The sequence below is a fragment of the Euprymna scolopes genome, chromosome 6 (genome assembly GCF_053919585.1).
Source record: "Euprymna scolopes isolate OS-2025 chromosome 6, ASM5391958v1, whole genome shotgun sequence".
Classification (NCBI taxonomy): domain Eukaryota; kingdom Metazoa; phylum Mollusca; class Cephalopoda; order Sepiida; family Sepiolidae; genus Euprymna; species Euprymna scolopes.
In genome coordinates this window covers 38,085,087-38,100,531 of record NC_136487.1, presented here as the reverse complement: position 1 = coordinate 38,100,531, position 15,445 = coordinate 38,085,087, and the positions used below count along the sequence as shown (strand labels likewise).

Genomic DNA, 15,445 nt, shown 5'->3' with positions numbered 1-15,445 from the left:
TACAATATAGTGTCACATACATAGTATATTTATTATGCAAATATTATTAGTTACATATATGCATACATGTTTCAGCGGAATCTCGCTTTCAAGACACCCACCTCATCAGACTGAGTGTCACACCTTTTTTCAGTCTAATGAGGAGGATCTCTCTAAATTGAGATTCCACTGAAGCATGTATCCACATATATAACCAATAATATTTGTATAATATATCTATATATATATTCCAGGTAGAAAAATATTAAAAAATTAAGAATAATTGAATTTAAACAACGGTAATTGATAGTACTCAATCAAAGAGAGCAAATTATATATTTTTTTATTATTCTTTATGTAAATACAGCCATATCTTGCTATGATGTGTTATTATCTAGAACTTTAACCTTGATGCATGCTAGTTACGGCATATTTTCTCTCCTCAAAATTTTAAAAGGTCTGGAACCTTTTTAATTTTTGTATTTTAATTTTTCTTGCCTGTTGAAATCAAATATGATTGAAACAGTCTGCACATCGTAGCGAGATATGACTGTATTTACATAAAGAGTAATATATATATATATATATATATATATATATAAAAAAGGGAAGACAGTTTTTTTGTATCCATGGTAAAAAGGAGGACGGAGGGAAAACCTTCAATTGTGATTGAGAAAAAAAAAAAAATAGATAAATAAGGGGGTAGAGTCAGCCACCCAGGTTTTACCTTCACTTTTCAAAGCCAAATCGAGTTTTTTTTTTGTTGTATAGAGAACGAATATAAACGGGGGTAACGACTAAAATAAAATTATCGGAAAGAAAAAAAATGAGAACGACTAAAATAAATCTATCAATTGATTTTTTTTATTTTGATAGATTTATTTTAAGCATTCTCCCATTTTTTATTCTTCTTTCCGATAATTTGATTCTATTTTAGTCTTCCCCTCTTTAAATTCGTTTCCCTAAACAAAAACAAACAAACCCTCGATTCAGCTTTGAAAAGTAAGGGCAAAACCTGGTCGCCCACTCTACTCCCTTATTTATTTATTTTTTTCTCAACCACCATTGAATGTTCTCCCTCCATCCTTCTTTTTATCATGGATACAAAAAAACTCAGTCCTCCCTTTTTAATAGCTATAATAAAGTTTTGCCCCCCCCCCACCTCCACAAAATAATATATATATTCTAGCAGTTCAGCCCCGCTTTGCTCAGGCCCTATGTACTGTTCATGAATTGCCCTACATAGAAATACACTTTATGTAAGATTTAAAATGTTTAAACCAAAAATTGTCTGAGTAATTTCGTAGAGACTGCAGAGGTCAAATTTTTATAACTTGGATTGAAATTTTGACCCCTTAACATTTATTATTTTGGTCTCAAATCAAAATACAAAGTTTTACTCGTGTCCAAGTTACCTACATCTAAAATTTCAAGTCTTTAGACCCAAAATTAGCAGAGAAATTTGGTTGAATCTGCAAGGGTCAACTTATTCAACTAGCAATACACATGAAAAAATTTAAATGGCTTAAAATATTTCAATATTGGTATATATAGAAAGAGCTTGATAAGCTAAGAAAGAATCTTTTTAAATTTTTAAAATCCAATTAAAATCAAGGAAGTTATGACTATTTTTATGCCCTGCATTTTTGAATATTTTCCCCTCTTTAAGACCATATGCGTTTTGTCACATTTTTTGCACTACTTTTTCAGTAAAAATGTTATATCTTTGTTAAAACACAAGACTAAGCAATGAAATTTGCCATATAAGTGTATTTTTGTGCAAGGAATCTGAATATGCTATTGAAAAATCTCCAGAAATGAATGGTTTCCAAATAATCTGCAGTAAATGTACATAAATATTCTGCAATTGCTTAAAAATGCCATGTATTCATTAAAAGAAAAGAAGTTAGAGAACTCAAAGTTTAGTTGTAATACATTTTATGTGCCAAAAACTGAAATCGAAATCTAGGATTGGTTAAAAATGAATATATTGCAATATTTCTTTGGTATTATTATAGATTAATACCTTCTGTTACCCCTCCCCATCTGACCACCTCTCCAAAATATGTGATTCTACCTTTATAGACAATTGCATGTGAACAACTTGAAAAACTTTAATAAAAGATAAAGATTATTTTAGAATTTAATGTAAAATGAGTTCTCATTTTGAATCATTCGAGTGTTTTAGGCAGTTACCCCCCCCCCCCCACACACTTTTTTCTTATGATATATAAATCCTGGGTGGTTTTTTTTTGTTTGTTTGTTTTCTAAAAGGTGATTATTCATTGTTTCAGGAAGGTCTTTGTGCAATTATGAGAAGGTAGAGAGGTTGCCACTCTGACTTTAGGTTAATGATAGGGCTAAGGAAAATTATGTGTAAACATCCTGAAGACTTGATAGAGACAAATTCACCATTTCAAGATGATCCTAGCGTTTTAGGACAGTTGACCAATTTATTTGGGAGGGGGGTAATCATGTGCACTTTTCTTTAAACGTTTTTATGCTTTTTTTTTTTTTTTTTTAACGTTTATATGAGCTCACAGAGGAAGTTTGTTTAGTGGGGAGCTCTGCCTCTTGTACTTAGCGTTATTGTTAAGGCTAAAGGTTTTAGGAGGAAGTTTGCCACTCATACCTAGGATTAGACAGAATTAAGCAAGTTTTTTTTTTTCTTTTTAAAGAGGGTGTTTGATACCCATTGTGAAACTTTGCAAGAATTATGACAAACAGACAAAAATAAATGTTATTTAAACATGTGACGTCCCTCTAACAGAAAACATGATGCTTGGGAAAATATCAAGTATTTAAATTCTATTTAAATATAAAAAAAGAAATAAGTTTTTGCTAAAGCTGGCAAATTCTTAAAAATTTTGAATTAATGTTATTTTGATTTTTAATTACATTTCATGTCTTTTCCTTCCGTTATTTTTTAACTGAGAATCTCCTACAAATATTTAAATATTGATTATTTCTACTTTATTTTATATTTTTTAATAATCTGGTAGATTAGTTTCCATTCGATAATAATTCACTGGAAACATTTTTTAGGGACGAAAATTAGAAGTGTGTGTACCGTTCGTACACGTGAACCAAAACATCATATTTCACATTTTCGCTTGTTAAAATATTTTAAAATTTACTACTACCCAATTTTTTAAAATATTTGTATGGTTGATAACAAAATAGCTCTAACTAAACATGTAAGAATTTTTTTTATAACCAGGTTTTCAATTAAAAAAAAATCGATTTGGAATAAAGATAAACAACAAAAACAAACGTCTGTTTACGCCATATTATCGCTGCTGCTTCTGCTACTATCACTACTATTACAGATGTCTTAATTCAAATTCATAATGATTTTTTTCCGATATTATGTTTTTAAATTGCTATGTACCACTAGAGAAAACCCTGTCCAATCATCTTTTTAACGAATAAACATAGTAAAAAGATTTTTATTTAATAGTGAGTGTCCAAAGAAAATTTTTTTCAAAACTTTCAATACTCATCATTTTGAAATCTTTTCTTTTACACAACAAAAAAGCAAGTGGTCAAATGAATTTCGGACACTCGAAATTATTAAAAATAACATCTTTTGGCTAATTTCCAAATTTCATTAAAAAATTCTTAACAGAAACACGGTACGAATGTTTAGAAATCAGGGAGTGTTGTTACAAAAACTTACCGAAAATGCCGTTTTATGATGTTCACATTTTTATCACTTTATTTGCTTAAAACTCTAAAAATATATAATGTATGTTATTATTTACTAATTCATTTGAAAGTATATTCATTTCCGAACAAAATAGTGGTATTTTGAAGACTTAAAGTGCTTTGGTTTTCAAAATACGACTATTTTAGCAGAAACCCCTTGAAATCTGTGATTATCCAAAGCGTTTTAACGGCCATATGTATTGCTAATTCAACTTTGACCTTTTGGCAGCCAAATTTTTGCCTCAAAACTAATTAAAATGCTTGCCGCATGTCTAAATACCCGTTATGTATAAATTTCAAATGTTTAGACTCAAAATGGGTTGAGTAGTTTGCTAGACACTGCAAAGGTCAAATCTTTTGAAGTTTGACCTCTTGGCAGCTCAAATTTTCAACGCAAACCAATTAAAATGCTTGCCCTATCTCTGAATACCCTTTATGTAAAATTTCAAATATTTAGACTAGAAATTAGCTGAGTAATTTCGTAGAGATCGCAGTAGTCAATTTTTTTTTTTTAATTTATTTTTTGGGGCTCAAATCAAATTATAAAGTTTGATTAATGTCCAAGTAATCTACATTTAAAACTTCAAGTGTTTAGACCTAAAATTGATGGAGAAGTTTGGTACAGTTTTCAAAAGTCAAATCCTTGAACTTTGACTCCTTGACAGCCAAATTTCTGGCTGAAACCCGATTAAAAAGGTTTTTCCAAATCTCAATATTCCTTATGTCAAATCTCGAATCACTAGACCGAAAATTGACAGTTATTTGGTAGGGAAATGTACACACACAGAGACATTTTCACTTTTATGGATATATAGATAGATTAATTTGGAAATCCAGTTTTTTTGTGTTTAATATTTTAAACTTGCAGAGGCGATCGTGAGTAGTCCATTTGGAGGTCAAAAAGGTTGTTTGGAATATGTATTGTTTTTGTTTTTTTTTCTTCAGTTGTTTTTAAGTAAGTTACTTTTTTTATTATACAGATGGTTATCTCAAGGTAAAATTGTCTTTATTTACAATCCATAACTATTTTGTTTGTTCAGTTTAGCAAATTTTTACATCTATAAATTTCTCTTTTTTATTATTTAAACATTGGTCATGAAAAATCGAAATACCCAAGCCCATTTGAAAATTTTCCTCTTAAGTATTAGAGAATGTCCACTATCTTTTTTATTATGTACTATTGAGTCTTGGTTTATCAAGGCCTAAAGACCATTCAAGGATAAAGATTAATGAGTTTGAGAGGTGCACTGTGAAATAATTCTGTAAGAATAATAATAGTTGAAACTAAAAGTACTGCTTAACAAAAATTTGTTAAGATTGGACTTGAAAATGACCAAGTTATAGTCAGATGGGAAGCAGCACTGTGGTTTTGTTCCGATTTCATTTAGTTTTAGGCGAACTGAGGAAGAAAGGGACATTATTTACAGTGGTTTTAGTTAGATGTGTTTCTGTTGTGAAAGTTTTACAGGGAAGAACATAGATTTGAGTACCTACTAACAATACAGTGGAGAATGATTAGCAATCATCTGTCCTGTGAGAAAGAGGATGTAAAAAAAAAAAAAAAAAAGCATCCCTTACTAGATAGATATTAAAGATGTCAGAGCAGGAAAGAGTGCTGAGTGGCACCTCCATAGATGTGGCAGCAGTACTTCATGTTAGGACATATTTGACTTTTATACAGGTAAACAATTGCATCAGGGGTGAAATACTTTCTGGATCTGTAGAATTATCCAACCATTTTTCCAGTGACCTTAGCAACAGATTTGATGTAAGTTTTCAATTTCAGGTTTGGTGTGAAAGTCAGTCCTAGCATCTTATCAAAGCAGACATCTCCATCATATAGTCATTCATTTCAACTAGGGAAAAGTAAGGATTTGAGTAATGGTGTCGAAAGGAGAGAAACTTGGTTTTGGAGGAATTAAAAGTAAAAACTCACTTTTTTCCCCATTGCACCTTATGGTCTAAGTCAAAAGAGAAAGGATTAGGAAGATCTTGATCATCAGTGATGTTCTTTGAATTGCTACCATCTATCGTTGTCGTCTGCATACATTTCAGCAAATGGTTGCAGAATATGATTCGGAAGATTGTTGATGAATATCAGGAAAATGTTTAGAATCAGAATGGATCCTTGAGGCATTGATTTTATGTTTTAGACTTTTGCTCATCAACAATTACTTTCATAAACATATCAGAAAGATAGAAGTTATTTCCTGATATTCCATAGCTAGCAAGCTTGTGAAGAAAATCTTTGTACTGAATTCTATCAAAAGTCTTTCATATATCAAAAGCTATTGCTCAAGAAACAAAATCCGAATCAATATATTCACTGATCCTGTTGATCTGCAGGATGAGATCCATATTACTTGTGACTGAATAAATTGTTTTATGTATAAGGTGATTTTCACAGATCCAGGCCACTTACTCATAACACACAGAGCACTGATTAGTCTGTACTGAGCTGCAGAAGACCAATCTCCAATTTTGTTAAATACCAGGCAGACAAATGAAGTTTTCATAGTAATGAGAAGCATTTCTCCTTTAAGCAATGGAAGAATAGTTTTATAAGAATAAATGCTAGTTCCAGTTTCAACTTGAGCATTATTAGTGGATTGTTTTTCGAACCAGTTATATTGCTGGCATCCTGGTTCTTTATAACTGTGACAACATTGCAGATATATGGATGTCGCTCAGTGGTTACGATCATAGAAGGAAATTCAAAAGATAGGCGGTCCTAATCACAAAGGGTGTAATTTGATGCAAACTTGTTTGCAAAAGTTTGGCTCTCTCAGATGCCTAGGAAATCACCCCTCAACAATTGATGATGGTTGGAATAGAAGTTTTACAATTGTTTAGGACCCCGTTTGTTATTTGTTATAACTTGTGGAAACCAAACCTCTGCTCAGCCACTGCAGCTATAACAGATTATGCATAGGATTCTTTCATGTTTTCTATAAGTCTTTCGCATTGACTGTGAGCAGTCCAAAAGACAGCTTTGGTTTCACAGAATTTACTTTATTGATAGGAACTGAAATAGTTACTTCTGTAAGCAATGGCAGTGGAACATTCAGGAAGTTATCATGGCTGGCTGTTTGGTTTCTGTTGGAATTTCTTAGGGGGGTATGAATCTCTCAAGATGAGTGATTAATCAGTCAGTTGTATTGGATACTAGGTCACTAGTAGGTGACTGACACAAACTGAAACTATTTGATCATCATTGCCTATGGCGTATCCTCCGTGTCCGCTAGCAACAGTTCATCTCCAACAGTACAGTTCGCACTTGCTGCAAGATCCACTCCCTCCAAAAATTTCTCCCTGACAAACTCCATCATTGGTTCAGTCATGCTCTTTGTTGATACCCAGGTGACTTCATTCATGCAGTCATTGACCAAGCACCACCACGAGGCTGGAAGAAAACATTGCAATGGCCAACTCAAAACCTAGCTTAGGATGGTGAAGCAGGATGCTGAACCGATTCTGGGCCTTAACCTTCACAAGGTCTGTCGCTGGAACTGTGAATGACTTGTATTCATAATGTAAACAGTCTTCGCCATGTCTGGTCAGGATGTGGTGAACTTGTTATGAAGAGCCAGACCAACTGACCCAAGGTGAATGCTGCGATTGTGACCATGATACAATACAGGAACTATTCTTTTTTCCATAAAATAATTTGACAGTGATGTGCTGTATTGTATCTCTATTTTGTTATTAAATGGAATTATTTGATTATAGAGTATTTTATCTTTATAAGGCTTAGCTGAGTTCTCCACCTCCAGTAATTTTATTGCTTGTGTTTTCAGTAATGTATATTGTGATTTTGTAGATTATACTATAATCTAACCAGCTACAATATACCAAACTTTAAAGAAATATAGTGCAGAGAGGGGAGGGGAACTATCTTGTATTTACATTTAAAGATTTAAGTAAAGGTTATACTAAAAATGTGAACTGTTGAGTAGCCTATTAAGTATGAGTTAAATTATTTGGAGAAAAAAAGTGAATTTGCAAAGCTAGTTATATATAAAAAAACAAAATTATATTCAAAATAAGCTTCTCTATATTTCTCTCTTTGCTATATGTCTCTTGCTGTTTCTCAAATCATATTACTGCCTGTTGTGATATTCCCTTTTGTATATAAAGAATTATTGTAATCTTTTTATTCTTTACTTTAATGCCTTCAATTGTTAATTAACATAAAGATAAAAAGTGATGGGAGCAAGACTAATAGACAATGTGTAGAATAAGAATGGTGGTGATGGAGGGCTTCATAACATATTGAGAGAGGGTGAAAGTGATTAATAGAAAGTTAGGAAGAGATGATCACTTGAGTTATTTGTAAATTACAGCTAATTACAACAATTACAATGAAATGTTGTAAAACATAACTCAATCCTAAAACTGAGGAATATTTTAAGCAAGTATTTTGTGTTATTAAAATCTACAAAATATTAGTGAAACAAGTTTTGATTCACTCTTTTTTAGTATAATAATAATAATAATAATTAGCTTTTGTCTCTAAATAGATCAAACTTAGAAACTTATTTTAATAAATGCCATTCTTTTCACTGTTACAGTCTTATGTTTATTTTCTTTCAGAATCACAGCATCCACTTCCAATTGTTCTGGACAGGTCAGCTTACCAGATTTAAATAAATCAGTCATTTTGATTACAGTATCCGATGTAAGTTTTATTATTAGTCCAACAATTTTTGTTTTTGTTTTTCTATAGATGTTTTTCTTTTTCCTCTTTTATGATTTTTTTTCTTTTATAGGTTATCTTCTTTTCCATTTTCTGTTTTATGGATTTTCTTTTCGATTTAAAACTTTTTCATGTTCAAAATCCAAATTCATGTTCCAAATACCACAAAAATATTAATGTTGCTTACAGCTGTTTCAAGGCAATGTTTATTGTAAGTCATAAAACAAAACTTTTTTCAAAACCTCAAATTTCTTCAGAACAAAAATTTTATAAGTACCCAGAAAGCAAACCACAATAATGTCTGCAAAAGTTTATTTCCATCAAACATAAAGTAAAACTCACAAAAGATTCATTGTCAAATATATTACAAATTTTACTGTGTTTTTGGTGGAAATTAAACTTTTGTAGACATTATTTGTTTCGTGAGCATCTAAGAAAATTTTGTTCTGAAAATAATTTGAATATTTTCAAAAGATTTTATGATTTATTGCCTTGAAACAGATGGAAGTAATCTCAATACTCTTGAATAAAATATTATGCATATATATATATATATATATATATATAGGACAGAAAATTTTTCAAAATATTATATCCAATTATCCTAACAAAAAAGTTTTTATCTTGGTTTTAAAAATGTCCAAATCAGTCAGAATGAAATCGTAAGTTACACATTTATTTCATATAATTAAGATTCTTTTTCACATACTTATCTTATTTTTTTATTCTAAGGTTGTGGAATGTGGCCATTTTTGGGCGCAGTATGTGGAACATGAAGAAGACCTTTTTCATGTACAAGTTACTCTTAACCATAATAAGTTGAATGTAAGTATATTTTAATTTGTACTGTTTAAACATTTTTTAATTGATTCTGTGAGGCTAGCTTTCATAGTAATAATTGTAAAAAACGTTCAGCAGGTAATATCTACAAAAAGAAGAGAAAGTTAGGAAAATTATAGTTTTTTTATATGCAAAAAATATCCACTTTAGTGGAATTCAGTCCATCCAAAGAATATCCTTTTTTGAATAGCTAAAGTATAATTTAGTTCAAAATGTGGTTACAAGTAATGAATACATGCAGAGATATGTTTTAAGTTGATGGTTGGCATATATATATATATATATATATATATATATACTAGCAAAATTACCCGTCGTTGACTGGGTTCAAAAACAGCCTACAGAAAATGGACTCTGATTTATGAAAGTATGATAGGTTATGAAAAGGAAGGGTTGTAAAGAGATAGCTTCGAATTTGGGGGTATCAAAACCAAAGCAAAATATGATGAAAGTAAAAAATAGATAACCCCCATAATTTATTATACCATACCTGTTCACACTGAAACACTTATCGCAATATTTTGTGGATCTATATTAAAACACCTTGTTAAACTTTGTGACATATTTCTATCCTATGCAGTCAGGCATGAATAAACACCCCATAATTTTATTATACCATATTTCTTCAAACTGAAACATAATTATCAAAATATACTTACGCAGATAAATATGAAAAGTCTTTATTAAAGTTTGTGCCTATTTCCATTTTATGGAAGCCAGGCGTGAACGCAGACCCCACAATTTTATTATACCATCCCTATTTAAGTTAAAACATACTTATCAAAGTATTCTTATGTACATCTATACCAAAAACCCTTGTAAACGTTTTTTTTTAATTTTTTATTTCCATACTTTGTGGTCCAGGCGTGTATGCAGACTCCACAATTTTTATGAACCACCGTTCTGCCAGATCAAACATACCCATTCCTGATCCTTGATACATCTATCATTATATGTAATCAGTTTTTTAAAATAGTCAACCATATAGGAGCCTATTCGTGACCAGACACACACACACACAGATGTTCAGCTTTATATTATAGATATACACATCATTTTATTTAAAAACTATATTGCAATATCTGTGTGGTGTATCATGGCTTCACCAACTTGGACATGTTGTTTCTGAGGTAGGAATCCGCTTATTCTATCAGACCAAACACTGTTCAATAATCAAAGGCTTTGAGAGAAAAAAATGACAAAAAATACAATTAACCAGTTCAGGACAAGCAATCATGGATAGGCGAGCGACGACATGAAGGTTAACTAATTTGCATAATCCTTTGAAAAACGAGTGTTAATTAATTGCTTATTAATTTTTTATTGCTTCTCATACATCATTGGTTTCATTTGACTATTATACTGAGTTCTATTTATGCATAGTTCCTACATTCTGCATAATTGCATAAAATTTAAGATTAAAACATTCTAGCACACAGAAATATATATATTAATAAATGTGACCTTGTTGGTGTGTGTGCAAAAAGTTTCTACCAAACTCCTCTATGAATATTTAGTCTACAGTTAAATTTGGACCTATAGCATACTTTCGATTTGGTTTTAGTCAACAAAAATTGCTGCTTAGAAGTCAAAATTGAAAGCACTAAGAATTCTAGTTTCGTTTCTAGCGAAGCATAGAGAAGACATTTTTTTTTATAACTTTTGAAAGCATTATGTATTGGATAATAATCAATAGAGAATTGGTTCTATAATCATAAATAAGAAATCTGCATGAATTAAAATATATTTATGCATTTTTTATACAACTGGACAACTGGTGTTATATAATAATTTAATAACAGATTATACAACATTTGGTTTTCTAAATTTTCTAATTAACTTTAAAAAATGTTTTCAAAGATGTGACCAAGTTACTCTATCATGTTTTTTTTCCATGTATGTATAACAAAGCCTGCTTGTAAATAAAGTGAAAGTTTTTAGACAATTGGTACAACTTTTGTAAATACATTTTTATTTATTTTTTTTTTGTCTTCCAATACAAACTTATGTGTCTAAATATTTTATTGTTCGTCATTCAACTGGAAATAAGAAAAAGTGGTGTTTTTTTTTATTGTAGTGTGTCTCGGATCCATTTAATCTGTCTCTTTGGACTGCCCATTTTTATTTTTAACCTATAAATTTTTGTTTCAGATGCTAAAAGATCCTCACAAAGGTATGATGTGTGCTGCTCCATACCAGTGTGGTGAAGTTGCTTATTACAGAGCCAGAATTGAAGAAATTGTTGACAGATTGGTCTATGTAAGTTCTTTATATTCATTTTTGATAGAAAAATATAAACCTTATGGCTGTTTTAAAAAAATATTTTAGGAAAACAAATTTAGTCATTTAGTTGATGCGTGACTATAATTATAAATCTGTTTCACATTACTAGTTTTCTTCAAATGGCTAGACACCATTGACGTACTAACATTTTCTGCCCTCAACCAGTGAAGATATCCTTTTAGACTAAGGTAATTTTTTATTGTTTTGACCTAATCTAAAGTGCTTCTTTTTGGAGAGCTGGATTTCCACCCCATTAAAAGAAGCCTTCTGTCTTACTCTGTCCTCATAGAAAGGCATTTAATAGACGTCAAGTATCTTAAAAATTTCCTTAGCTCTTTGTTCAACAGTTGTTTTCAAAGTTTCATTGTTAAGAGTGCATGGTCATTGGCTACCTCCTATTCAAGGAACTCATTGCCGCTACAGAACGTCTGAAACCAGCTTTCCGTGAAGCCCTTTGTGATATTTGTGCCTGTTTCGGAAGCATCAAGATAATAAGGTACAACATGATGAGACCATGTAATAAATAACATACTCTGCAGTTGCCTTTCAAGCATATTTGCAGTTGTTCAATGCTGACTTTAAATGTATCAATATGATAAATCTTCTGTTATCCCCCGAGGTCAAGTGAACAGAAGCGTGTGCTCTATCCCAGCCATCATTAATGGACCTGAGGTAATCTCGTCAGCATCAGACAAAGCCAAACTCTTTGCCAAGAACTTTGCAGCTAATTCTACACTTTGCGACCAAGACAGCCAACCCCCAATATTTCCTCCTGTATCAGAAAACATGCTATATGACATACAAATATCTGTACATGATGTTGCCAAGCTAATCAAAAACCTTGATTCAAGTAAAGCAACTGGCCCTGACGGCATTTCTATTAGTCCTTAAAAAAACTTCAACCAGAACTAGCGCCCATACTTACAAAGCTGTTTAAATGTTGTATTTAGGAGAATTGCTTCCTATCACCCTAAAAAATCTCATCAGTTTGACCTGTATTTAAGAATTCAGGTAATCAGTGATCTCGCTCTCAGTACAGGCCAATAAGTCTCTTGTGCGTCATGAGTAAGTTACTAGAATCTGTGTTAAATAGAGAAGTAGTCAACCATCTCGGCAAAAATAACCTTAGTGACATGCAATATGGTTTCTGTTCTGCTAAATCTACAGCAGACGTTATATCTCATAGGATTAGTGAGTCTCTCGACAGAGGCTTCCTTTGATACGGTACGGCATAAAGGTTTACTTCACAAGATCTCCAGCTATGGTATAGCTGGAAATGTTTTCTTAATTATTAAATCATTTCTCTCTGATAGGTTCACAAGACTAGTAGTTGAGAGGAAAAAATCAGAAGCTCACAGTATTAATGCTGGAGTCCCTCAGGGGTCCATCCTGGGCCCAACTCTCTTCCTGATCTACATTAATGATCTTCCAAATCACATCCTTACATCATTTGTAAACATTTATGCTGATGACATTACCATTTATGGTAGCACATCTAAGACAGTAAACGATCAAGTTCTCTCCGATTCTCTCTCCTCTGATCTTGAGCACGTGGTACAATGGGGAAAGGAGTGGTTGGTTACTTTTAATGCATCTAAAACCAAGCTTCTATCTTTGCATCATTTCGCACACCTTACTAAAATAATCACTTTGATATATTGTCTAGGCTGATTATTTCATTACAAACACACACATCAATTAACTCATATTTCATCATTTTTCATTATTCTTGGATATGTTACTGATTTCGACAATATTTTTTAAATATTATTAAGCAACATTATCACCCAACCTTACGAAAATAATAACTTTGATATATTTGCTGGGCTGCTGATTTCATTACAAACACACCAATCAATTAACTCACATTTCATCATTTTTCATAATTCTTGGGTATGTTACTAATTTTGACAATCATTTTTCATAATCTGTGCCCACATTATCGATCCCTCCTTAATAAAATAACTTTGATATATTGTCCGGGCTGATTATTTCATTATAAACACACTAATGCATGAAATCACATTTCATTATTTTTCATAATTCTTGGATATGTTACTTATTTCATAATTTCAACCCACATTTTCACACCTACCCCTTTACTAAATAGTAACTTTGATTTATTGTCTAGGCTGATTATTTCATTACAAACACACCAATCAATTAACTCACATTTCATTATTTTTCTTAATTCTTGGATATGTTACTTATTTCGACAATTTTTCATAAGTTAAACACACCTTATAACTTCCCCCCTTACTAAAATAATAACTTTGATATATTGTCGGGACCGATTTTTTCATTACAACACACCAATCAATTAACTCACATTTCATCATTTTTCATAATTCTTGGATATGTTACTAATTTTGACAATCATTTTTTATCATTTAAACCGACATCATCGCCCCCATTACTAAAATAATAACTTTGATATATTGTCTGCTCTGATTATTTCATTGCAAACACACTAATGCATTAAATCACATCAGTTTTCATAATTCTTGGATATGTCACTAATTTTGACAATCATTTTTCATAATTAAAACCATTCTTATCGCCCCCTCTTACTAACAAAATAACTTTGATATATTGTCTGGACTAATTATTTTATTATAAACACACCAATCAATAAACACGCTTTTTATCATTTTTCGTAATTCTTGGATATGTTACTAATTTCAACCATAATTTTTTGTACTTCATCCCTAATGCCCTCTTTTACTAAAATAATAACATTGATGATTATTTTATTATAAACACACCAATCAGTTAACTCACATTTCATCATTTTTAGTTATTCTTGGATATCTTACTAATTTCGACAATCATTTTTTATAATTAAAACCATCCTCATCGCCTGATTACTAAAATGATAACTTTGATATATTGTCTGGTATGATTATTTCATTGCAAACACTAATTCATTAAATCACATTTCATTTTCCATAATTCTTGGATATGTTACTAATTTTGACAAAGATTTTTCATAAGTTTAACACACCTTATAGCCTCCTCCTTACTAAAATAATAACTTTGATACATTTTCTGGGTTGATTATTTCATTACAAACACACCAATCAATTAACTCACATTTTATCATTTTTCATAATTCTTGGATATGTTACTAATTTCAACAGTCATTTTTTTATAATTAAAAACCAACATTATGCCCCCCTCTTACTAATATGAGAACTTTGATATATTGTCTGGGCTTATTATTTCATTACAAAACACCAATCACATTTCATAATTTTTCATAATTCTTGGATATGTTACTTATTTTGACAATAATTTTCATAACTTTAACCCACTATATCGCTCCCTCTTACTTAAATCATCACTTTGATATATTGCCTGGGATGATTATTTCATTAAAAACACATCACTCAATTCCGGGTATTCTCATAGTATATATATTCCACCTATCTTATCCAATCCCGGGTGATGCCGCATATTCTGCTAGTATGTATATATTATTCACCTATCTCATTCAATCCCGAGCGACACTGGGCATTCTGCTACTATATGTTTTCCACCTATCTCATTTAATACTGGGCGACGGTTTCTGCTAGTATATATTTGCACTTATTTCATTCGAACCCGGGACTGACTTCATGTCCACCTCCCACTATTAAAAATATACATGAAATAAAGGAATGTTTAAATAGTAAATTGTTTCAGCTATTTCTGGGACTGACTTTATATTCCCACCCACTGATAAAACTATACATGGAATAATGTAATGTTTAAATAGAAAACGGTTTCAGCCATTTCCGGGACTGACTTCATGTCCCCCACCCCATTGTTGTAAATATACATAAAGCAATGTTTAATGTGTAAACGGTTTCAGCCATTTCTGGGACTGACTTCATATCCCCCACCCCACTGTTTAAAATATACTTGAAATAAAGTAATGTTTAAATGATAAACTGTTTC

General features: G+C 31.3%; 1 protein-coding gene across 1 annotated transcript in view; it reads left to right on the top strand.

The window, feature by feature from the left end:
• LOC145277613 (ATP-dependent RNA helicase TDRD9-like) overlaps positions 1–15,445 on the top strand; it is a 228,291-nt gene that overhangs the window by 135,856 nt on the left and 76,990 nt on the right. Inside the window, exons 25-27 of the mRNA XM_080129144.1 lie at positions 8,281–8,365; positions 9,116–9,208; positions 11,375–11,482. Coding sequence (XP_079985270.1) covers positions 8,281–8,365; positions 9,116–9,208; positions 11,375–11,482 — 286 coding nt within the window. The remainder of the gene's footprint in view (positions 1–8,280; positions 8,366–9,115; positions 9,209–11,374; positions 11,483–15,445) is intronic.